Source organism: Rhinoderma darwinii, chromosome 6 (genome assembly GCF_050947455.1).
Source record: "Rhinoderma darwinii isolate aRhiDar2 chromosome 6, aRhiDar2.hap1, whole genome shotgun sequence".
Classification (NCBI taxonomy): domain Eukaryota; kingdom Metazoa; phylum Chordata; class Amphibia; order Anura; family Rhinodermatidae; genus Rhinoderma; species Rhinoderma darwinii.
Window position 1 is genome coordinate 13,351,886 of NC_134692.1, and position 11,420 is coordinate 13,363,305.

The following is an 11,420-nucleotide window of genomic DNA, read 5'->3' on the forward strand; positions in this document are numbered from 1 at the left end:
CATTACTTATCCTTTACTGATCCTGAGTTACATCCTGTATTATACTCCAGAGCTGCACTCACTATTCTGCTGTTGGAGTCACTGTGTACATACATTACATTACTTACCCTGTACTGATCCTGCGTTACGTCCTGTATTATACTCCAGAGCTGCACTCAGTATTCTGCTGGTGGAGTCACTGTGTACATACATTACATTACTTATCCTGTACTGATCCGGAGTTATATCCTGTATTATACTCCAGAGCTGCACTCACTATTCTGCTGGTGGGGTCACTGTGTACATACATTACATTACTTATCCTGTACTGATCCTGAGTTACAGCCTGTATTATACTCCAGAGCTGCACTCACTATTCTGCTGGTGGAGTCACTGTGTACATACATTACATTATTTATCCTGTACTGATCCTGAGTTAATTCCTGTATTATAATCCAGAGTTGCACTCACTATTCTGCTGGTGGAGTCACTGTGTACATACATTACATTACTTATCCTGTACTGATCCGGAGTTACATCCTGTATTATACTCCAGAGCTGCACTCACTATTCTGCTGGTGCAGTCACTGTGTACATACATTACATTACTTATCCTGTTCTGATCCTGAGTTACATCCTGTATTATACTCCAGAGCTGCACTCACTATTCTGCTGGTGGAGTCACTGTGTACATACATTACATTATTTATCCTGTACTGATCCTGAGTTATATCCTGTATTATACTCCAGAGCTGCACTCACTATTCTGCTGGTGGAGTCACTGTGTACATACATTACATTATTTATCCTGTACTGATCCTGAGTTACATCCTGCAGTGTACACACGCAGAATAGTGAGTGCATCTCACTATGGCTAGTTTTTTAACGTGGAAACCGCGCCACAAAACGCGCCAAAAAACGGACGAAAATGCCTCCCATTAATTTCGGGAAAAAGAAGGGACATGCCCTCTCTTCGGGCGTTTACGCCCCTGACCGCCCATTGACATCAATGGGAGGCAGAGAAAGAGTATTTTGCGGCATTTTATGGCCACGGTGCTCAATGGCCGTTGGCGAAAAACGCAGCGAAAATCGGCGTGCAGGCAGAGGAAAATCTACCTCAAAATTCCAAACGGAATTTTGAGGCAAATTTTCCGCCTGCAAAGAACTCAGCCTTATCCTCCAGAACAAATTGGCACCACCACGATTGACAGTCGCAAGAAATTAGAAAAGTTTGGATTTCTTGCGACAGTCACTGAAAATTGCGGCCACATTTACTTACATTACTTCGACGTACGCAGCGCAGCACAGTGATCTTTGTAGCCTTATACAGGCTGTAACTCTGGATCGTGCCTAAATAACTAATGTCAGAGCCACATTGTCCTGACTCAGGGGACAGAACTTGTAATCGCGGCAAAACATTTTCCTGCAATCCGCAAAATGTGAACTCCCTTATAAAAAAAAAGGTGTCATGGAGTTAGTCATGTGATACCTCTCACCCAATCAACCAAGAGGGATGCCCTGTCCCATATATAACGTGCACCCCCCTGTATTGAGAGCTTGGGGAGTTGTTATTATAGGTCATGTATTAGATGACGTCATAAACCGCTCGGTCTGCTGAAAGGTTCTGACACTGGAGCTGGAAGCTGAACGGACTCTTCAACTTTACCATTGCACCAGTTTTATTTTAATCCAAGTTTCTATAAAACCAGAGTTTAAAAAGTATTAAATAAAAATAAGCCGCAATGTACTGCAGGAAGAATTCATAGATAATAAATCTCTGAGCAGCACAATCCCACAGGAAACTTTCTTTCAGCTACAATATCAAGGTCATGAGTTTAACACCATCTTATCTGGTCAGAAGCCACAAACAGACGCCTGACGGAAATACTGGTCACTTACTAGGGCATAAGTGCCATTGAGGCAATGCAAACGGCAGCTATGTGGCCACTGGAGAGCGGGGGCCCATTCAACCCCTCTCAGTGTGCTGGTGTCAGGCAGCTCCTGAAAAGGACCTCATTTTTTTATCTTTGCTATGGCACCCCCATCCTCTATGTACACCGTATACATGTATACATATATGATGCAAATATGTTAGTATATGGAGATTGAACCCCAGGAACCACTTTTATTTGAGACTCTTTTCCCTTAGTCAATATGTAGAAGTTTTCTGATAATCATCTTTTTTCACAGGTGGTTAAGTTGTTTGTAGTTTATTATAATCTCTCTATAATGGGAATTGTCTCTCCATATACTGCCTTCCTGCTTGTACTTATACACAAGCTGAGCAGGCAGAGCTGCAGTGTAAAGCATTGGGGCTGAGCAGCAGCCTGAGCTTATGCTGAGTCGCTGCAGACACTAAATTGCAGCCACTGGTTATATCTTGTAGCGGGTACTACTTTTTTTTTTAATGATGCCTGAAGTCAATCTGAGATCTTACCTATCACTATGTCCTGATTTAAGTTATACTATAATTACCCTCACCAGTAGAGGGAGCTCTAAGGAGCAGAACTGCAAATTGCTATACTGGTTGCAATACTTACATACAAAAAAATAATATTCCAAAAAAAAAGAAATTGTTGGTGTGTTATTGGGCTCAAGGTCTTGTCTGAGGAGGGTGGGGGGCGTTCCCATGCAAAACGACTGGTCAGGGTGGTCTGGTCTCATAATCTCTGGGGCAAACAATACATTCCAGGCGTCTGGTACAGATATTTTTCTCTGTGCCCAGCACCTTCTCTCTGCCAACTTTGATAACATACAACAAATCAGAAGGACAGAGCATTCTGAGGCATCCATAGGGTACAGAGACTGCAGAAGACAGACATCTACCGTCCGTGTTATACAGTCATTCATATGAAACAGAAGGCCATCCAAGGAGCTCTGCGAGACGTCAAGAGAGATGACATACCCAATGCCTAGGCAGAACTGAGATACATTTCTGGAAGACGGGCAGCAGAGTACGAGACAGACGTTCTCAAGAACAGCTGGGACAATCAAGCGATATCTCATAAAACCGAAGACTAAAAATAAGAAAAACATCTTCGAGTTCACACTTGAAGTCATCGATGGCTCCGATGTTTCTAATGTTCCTTGCCATGATGTTTACCAAGACGAGCCAAGGCTGTGAGATGCCCGAGGCCGATCGCCAGTTTGTCTTGGACAAGGTGAAAACACGGATTGTGGAGGCACTGGGGTCTCCTCCGCCTGCTGCATCTCCAACAACATCTCCAAACCCGACCGGACCCATTAAGTTTGAGGAGAGGATTCTGAGTAAGAGACACAGCCAACGGAGAGGACATGTTATGGAGGACACATCTCAGGTTATATTGTTCCCGTCATCAGGTTAGTAACCAGGGATGAGCTGACCACTAGGTCATTGGGGCAGTGCCCGGGGGCCCATGGCATTAAGGTTGCAAACATAAAAACAAGAGATACGTGAGATAAATGCTACAAGAGTATGATAACCATGGTGGTTGGTGAGGGGCCCATGACCATTATTGCCTAGGGGCCCAGACCATTATCAGTCGGCCCCTGTATGTAACTATGGATGTAAAACACGCGTGAGTTTTCTGAGGGTTGTTGCTTTTGCTACTCTTATTTTCTAAAAAAAAATTGCGGTTGCCATGGAGGCTGTCAGCAATCTGTCAACGGCCCACCAATACCTCTACCCAGGTCAGGGTTAAGGTTGGTCTAGGCCCCTAAGCAAAAAAATGTTGTGCTGGCCCCATTCCATCTCTGGGACCAAGACCCCACCTGACCCCCTATTACAACCATATATTGTAGAGGTGGCCGTGCATGCATACGGCACTCGCCACTGGCATCTATGTGATGTTTGGATACAGCCGAGCAAGCGACTCTTTTCAAAAGAGAGTTCCACACGAATACGTGGCCACCCACTATTTACATCTAAGTTTATAGCGTTAAGACTATTATTCATTTTTTATTATATTGTATATTTATTTATGTATTTTTTAGGATGAAAAGTGTCAGGTGAGACTCAAACATTTGTTCTTTTTGGCACAAATCAATAATAAATTTGTCTAAATTGATTTGCGCCAAATCCAAAGTGCTCGGAATTCTAGCGCTACAGCAATAGTAAATCTGCCCCTAAGTATCTCGTTGAAATCATTTGCGAGGTCTCATCCCAGTGTCTTTGATGTGGAGGTGATGGCGCTACAGGTAAGTCTTCCATGATAATGAGAGGTTTCGTAGGACATTTTATAATTTGCGGCTCCCTGACATTGACACCACAGACGCAAATGGTCCCAATCTGATGGAATGTTGCATGTAGTTCTCTCCAGCTGCCAGTAGGGGTCACTTTTTCTCTATTGTACGCGCTGTTCACAGAATATGAAGAAGTGTCGCAGGTTTCATGCACACAGTGAAGTTGTGACCACGGAGACTGTATGGTAGCAAACGATATCTGCGGAGCTCAATTTGCCGCCATATGGTGCCTCAGTACTGCACCATATTCTCCCCTAGGAGCAATGCTTCTCGGGGAGAATACATCCATAATACAGCATGTGATGGAACATGCCACGATTTATTATTTATCCAAAACCTCCATAAGGCCCTGTTCACATGGAGTTTTTCGGTGCTGATTTTGACGCGGAAACCGCGTCGGAATCAGTGCCAAGGAACTGCCAAAATCACCCCCCATTGATTTTAATGGGAGGCAGAGGCGGTTTTTTCCCCGGGCGGATTTTAGCCGCTCGTAGGAATAAAAAGCGGCATGTCCCTTCTTTCCGCAGTGTCCGCCTCTGACCTCCCATTTAGATCAATGGGAGGCAGAAAAAAACAGTGGCCGCGGGCGAAAACCGCTGCAAAAAACGCAGAAATAAAAGCGCAGGCAGGTCAAAATCTGAAGGAATTCTGAGGCAGATTTTTTTTCTGCCTGCAAAAAAACTCAGTGTGAACAGGGCCTAAGTCTTCATATGAAATTAGAGGCACAGTAAGGACTGTGGAGTTGTCCAAGATTAGAAAAACATGGCTGCTTTTTTCTAGAAACAGCACCACAACTGTCCATGGCTGTGTCTGGTATTGCAGCTCAGCTCCATTGAGGTGAATGGCAATACCATATACAACCTGTGGACAGGGATGACGCCGTTTTTGAAGAAAACAGCCATGTTTTTTCTAATCCTGGACAACCCCTTTAATGACCCTTCGTATTACAAAGATGTTGGATTTGACATTTGCTGACTTTGATGATCCCGGAGGTTCTCCTTCCGGTAGTGTTAGGTCGCCTCATTATAGATGATTCCATGACTGTATTGGTTTGGGTAATAAGATGAAGAGATACTTAACAGATGACCTTCTTGCAGATGTCCTGTGTGAGACTCCAACACTTGATGCCCCCAAGACAGAAGAAGGCAACAGTTTCACCTACATCTTCCGGCCATCTCCTCACATCTTGAGTCGTCGCGTCTCATCTGTGCAGTTCTGGTTTTTCACTGGAGAGTCCCTGAAAGAAAACTTCACCTTGTACCAGAATTTGTCCACTGAGGATCCAAGTGCTCCGAGTATTGAGCGACCTACTCAATCTCTTCCTCGAGTGACAGAACTATTACCCCATGACTCTCTGACCCTAAGAGATGACCAGATGAGTGATGATGATGATTCTGACCCTGTCTCACAGGTTAATGTCATTATTAAAGAGGAGACTCGACATCATCTGGTGGACATACAGGTACTCTCACAAAAGAACCCGGTCACTGTGGCCACTTCCAAGGTGGAGAAGATGGATGACTGGACCGTCTTTCACCTGGCTCCTGCTTTTATGAATTATGTCACAAGAGGACTTTTTGTTCTGTTGGTCCATTGCCCCACATGTCCTTGCTCCGAGCAGCCTGAACTTACACCCTTCCTTATGTACAGTACTCGACCCAACCAACGTGGTCGAAGGTCGGGAGTTCCATGGTCTCCATCTGCTCTGGAACTTCTACAGAGGCCTCCAGCGCCCGGTGGTGACAGCACACAATGTCACCGTGGTTCTCTCAACATAACCTTTGAAGAGTTGGGTTGGAACCAGTGGATTGTCCACCCTGGAAGCTTCCAGTTCCACTACTGCCATGGGACCTGTTCCCCGAACCATGGCCTAAGCACGGCACTCCATTGGGGCAACTGTTGTGCTGCACTACCCAGCACCATGAAGCCTTTGAGAGTCACCACCACCACAGATGGCGGTTACTCCTTCCGATATGAAACTGTGCCAAACATCCTGACCCAAGACTGCGCCTGCAGCTAAATCCGATTGTTCAAAACAACTAGAAGAGAACTTCCAGCTATCACATGATATTATACTATTGAAACACCAGGTCACCATTGATGGTCGTGGCTTGATAACTGTAGAATGAAAATGTATTTATCCTTTAGGTTTTATTATAGTTAGGTTATTGCAGTGGTCTATATCAAAATGGGGCCCTCATTATGGTGCTGGGGTTTTCTACCCAGGACAGAAGGGTCTTTGTTTGTTTCCCGCTCCACAACATTTCCATGAACTTTGGGCAAATTGCCCACCCTCTTGCTTAAAACACAGTTCCTCTGAAGAGGGGAGTCCTGCGCATGTCCTTGCCACCCAGTACCAAAGGGGACAGGACTAACCAGGGTTAGGCTCCCCCTCTCTATGGGGTCCATAGGCAGCCACATGGTCTGCCTCTATGGTATGTATACTCTTGGTCAACTCTAGTTGCCATTTTTCAAATTCTTTCAATCATTAGGCGATAGTTGGCGATCCCGACTTCGGCAGGATCGCCAACTATCTAATATGTAGGGGAGTCTCCCAACTCTCTCCGGATGGCAGATGTTGGTCGGAAAGAAGGATCAAGCATGTTGGATTTTAACATGGCCGATCCTTTGGTCCCACAAAACATAACCCGCTGCCAGAGGAGAGGGGCGTGCATGTGTATGGGAGAATCCGGTGGGATAGAGTTTGGCCGACAGATATTGAAAGTGTATGGGCAGCTTTAGTCACATGACTGTTTCCACCTGTGTATGGAAGGTAATTAGCATACAGCTGACACATTTTCTGGGTGGGAGAATTTGCGTTGTAAAGATGACAGCCAAGTGCTGCTACAATGTGACAGCAAATCCCGTGAGCTCAAGGCCTTTACAATGTACAGTCACAGAACATATACAAACACTGTGTGAAGCGATAAAACTTTTTTTTTATGGAGTTTCCCTTTAAGTTCCTCTATCAATGCAACAATTCCAATGTGATAAACCTGCAGACACCGTGAGTCCAATACAGGAGCCTTTGTTTTGCGGATGGGCTGACGGCTGAGATGCCCAAAGGAGGTAAAAAGCTCTTTTACCGCACTTGACTTGGAAATTAGTGTCTCTTTTTGGCTGTTTCTTCACTTTCTGGCTTTTTGCAAACATTTAGAATAAAAGATTTGTTCCTGAATTATTTTCTGTGACAAGAAATCTGAATGTAATTATTAAACAATAACCATAAAACATAAAGGGGTATTCCCAAATTAAGCATTTATGGCACTTTAATGAGTGCCATGAGTGGCCACTGCAGCCAGACCTGAGGCAATCAGTTGTACAACCTCTTTAAAGGGGTATTGCCATAAATTTCTAACCTCCTCTGGGATCCTTACCTATTGGGAGAAAGACATCTACAGTTCTATGGCCCTCTCTATTGAAGTCTATGGGATACAGAAAGAGTCAAGTTTGTCCAGTGGTGCGACCACACCTATCAGGAATTTATGCCATATCCTGTGGCTATATCATAAATGCCTGAGATGGAAATACCCCTTTAAAGGGGTTGGACACTGTCAGGGATCAGATGATTGCCGTAGGTCCAGCCGCTCATTGAATGTGAACTGCAGCTTTCACAACTGGCTTATAGAGGGGGATATCTCTCTATGATGTCTATATACCCTAATAGGGTACATGGACAGGGGTTGTCCAGTTAGGAGAACCCCTTTAAAGGGAATGTGTTGCTAGAAAAAAAATATTATTTTTTTTAGTTAAACAATTAGTGTGTAGGTGATTAAACATTGTTCACATTTTTTTTTTTTTTTCACGAGTCAGGAAATATTATAAATTAGATTCTAATTTATAATATTTCCCAGCGCTGGTCACTAGATGGAGCAATTCCCAAAATTGCAGCATTGCATGTGGTAAAGCAACCACATTGCTTTATGCTGCAAAATTTGGGAAAACTAACTCGCACTATTGAGCTCTCATAATCCCCCCCTCCTTTATCCTGGCTAGTGCCGGGAGAAACGAGGGGATTGAACGGTCAAACCTCCTACACTGTGTGTCGCCATTTTTTGAGCTAACACACAGTGTAGTAGGTTAACATACACTAGTAAACACACAGTAAAACACTTACATACACAGAAATCACTTACCTGCTCCTGCCGCCGCCGCTCCCTCCGGTCCGTCCGCTCCGTCTCCTACCGCCGCTCCAAGTGAACAAGTCCGGAAGCCGCGACCGAAGTAGTAATCTGTCCGGCCGCGACTTCCGGTCTACAGGAAAATGGCGCCAGACGGCGCACATTTCAACTTGGACTGTGTGGGAGCGGCGCATGCGCCGTTCCCACACACACGGCGTACACCATAGTGGATGGAACGTGCCCCGTTCGCATTCACTATGGGACTGTAGCTGCCGTACTCCATGTCTGTATGTGTCGTTAATCGACACATACAGAAATGGAGAAAAAAAATGGCAGCCCCCATAGGGAAGAAAAAGTAAAAAAATAAAATAAAGTAAAACACAAACACACAAATAAATATAAACGTTTTTAATAAAGCACTAAAATCAAACTGATGTAAAAAAAATATTTAGTGACACTGTTCCTTTAAAGAGATCCTCTGGTTTCTGATATGTCAGATAGACCTGTCTGATGAAAGCATCAGTGGGGGTATGTGAGTCAGAAATCCCACCGATCGCTAGGACATAGTGGTCTGTACATTACGGTTCCTTTGCTTCTAATTGCAGGGTCATAATTAGCTTGAAAATCCAAAAATCTCAGAGAAAAAAAACTTGCACAAGAGACTCGAGAAGAGTTCCTGAGGCTCATTGGTGGTGAGGGGCTCAGTTAATGGATCCCCCACCAATGACATCATCTGTCATATTCAATGATGCGTCAAAATAGTATAAAATCCTATCATCCTTAAGGCCAATATTTGTAGAATGTAGTATATTAAAGGAACACTCTAGACAAAATCTATATACTGCACTATACCTAGTGCAGGGCCTAAGGGGGTGGAGCATGACAAAGGATTTCAAAAACACCAAAGAAAGAATGTTTGTGTCATGCTCCGCCCCCTCCGGCCTTACACTAAGTAGTGTTCCTTTAATTTAACAACTACTATGGGGATTCCCGAGAGGTAAACTTTAAAGGACATCTCTGCTTAGATAATATGGCATCAATGAGATACCCTGATAAATACAAGCCTCTGGTTGTTTCTGCACCCACCCAATGGCCCCCAGGCAAAACAACTGGGCCCTTGAGTTGTCTTCTTGAGTGCAGACTTAAAGGGAATGTCCCACGTATTTAATTCTGTTGTCATAAACAAGCTGTACGTCTGTAGAAGATATATAATGTTTTAGTTCGTTTTTTTACATGTTGCAGCTATTAACTTTTTATTTTTAAAAGCTTTCATGGAGGCGGCCATATTGCCTGTATAGACAGTGCAGCAGAGTGTGTGTGCTTTATGGCAGCTGCAATGAATGGGAGTGAATCAACAGGGAAATGGCATTGATTATTACAGACTCCAGAAAGTGATGGAGCACAGCCCCTCCCCCATAGACAGGCGGGGAAGCTGCATTCAGAGCCTTATCTATGTGCTTAAAATTGATTTAAAAAATATGTTTATAATAAAAATTGTATGGAAATAATGTTATTTTCTGATCCTTTATTCATTTATCTCCAATATTTTGAATCGGAGGCTTGGGAAAGATGGGTGACGCAGGTCATATGCATCAGTTAATTCTTGAAAATAAAATACATTAGTTTATACCATGTTGTCATTTTAAATAAAAATGCTATAAAAAAAAAAATAATTCTAGGAATAGTCAGCGACTAGTAAAATGTCACATCACAGACAATAGTGTGAAATCCACTGTAAATAAGAGTCACTGAGATGGATAATTTACTGTATATCAAATGAAAGGGAGCGTTAAAGATCAGGACATTAGTGACCAGAAACAAGACTAGTGATCGATATGAGATAGATAGATAGATATGAGATAGATAGATAGATAGATAGATAGATAGATAGATAGATAGATAGATAGATAGATAGATAGATAGATAGATAGATAGCGGTATTATGTGGACTGTGTATGGCTGTAATGACAGGGATAGGGAAACAGACAAGTGAGCCCTAATGTACCCGCCACTCAGTCCCTGCCTACTTGCAACGACCCACCCTAGGCGACGGGGTACAACTGGGCGACGGTCCCTACACTCAGTAAGTGCACGTCAGACAACCAGACAAGGAAACACAGAACAAAGGGAAACGGGGCAGCTGCCCACGGCAACACCGTGAGCAACAAGAGTAGTAAACGAGCCGAGTCAAACCAGGAGAGTACGAGGTGCCAAACGCAGAGCAGGAGAGTAGTGAACAAGCCGAGTCAAACCAGGAGTGTACGAGGTACCAAACGCAGAGCAGGAGAGTAGCCAGTAAGCCAGGGTCAATACGAAGCAGGGACAAGTAGTTCAAGAAGCTGCAGCAGGGCCAGGAAACCAACAGAGAAGAATCACAAGCAAGGAGGAACAGGAAAGGCAGGAATAAATAGACGGAGGGCGGGAGCTAGCTCCGTCTGGCCAGGCTGTGATAGGCTCTCCCACTCCTAAGCCTGCCATCCTGAGTGGTGGAAGATGGAGCCAGTCTCACAGACATAGAAGCAGGTGCAGACTGATTACCTACGGGCGTGGATACAGAAGCTGTGCCTGGCAGATCCTTAACAATGGCAGAATTATTTTGGTACTATACGGTGGTATTATGTGGGTTGTATAAGGCAGTATTATCTTGGCACACTATATGGTGGTATTATGTGGACTGTATATGGAAGTATCATCTAAGCACTATATGGTGGTATTATGTGGGTTGTATATGGCAGTATTATTTAGGCACTATATGGTGGTATTATTTGGACTGTATATGGCAGTATTATTTGGGCACTATATGGTGGTATTATGTGGACTGTATATGGCAGTATTATTTAGGCACTATACGGTGGTATTATGTGGACTGTACATGGTAGTATTATCCAGGCACTTTATGGTGGTATTATGTGGACTGTATATGGAATTATCATCTAAGCACTATTTGGTGGTATTATGTGGGTTGTATATGGCAGTATTATTTAGGCACTATATGATGGTATTATGTGGACTGTATATGGCAGTATTATTTGGGCACTATATGGTGGTATTATGTGGACTGTATATGGCAGTATTATTTAGGCACTATATGGTGGTATT

At 43.8% G+C, this 11,420-nt stretch overlaps 1 protein-coding gene across 1 annotated transcript; it reads left to right on the forward strand.

Moving 5' to 3' along the window:
* Positions 1-2,618: 2,618 nt before the first annotated feature.
* Positions 2,619-9,829, forward strand: INHA (inhibin subunit alpha). The gene is made up of 2 exons (XM_075829183.1): positions 2,619-3,318; positions 5,298-9,829. Exons 1-2 carry the CDS (start codon positions 3,042-3,044, stop codon positions 6,218-6,220), a joined length of 1,200 nt encoding a protein of 399 aa, XP_075685298.1. The 5' UTR covers positions 2,619-3,041; the 3' UTR covers positions 6,221-9,829.
* Positions 9,830-11,420: the final 1,591 nt, after the last annotated feature.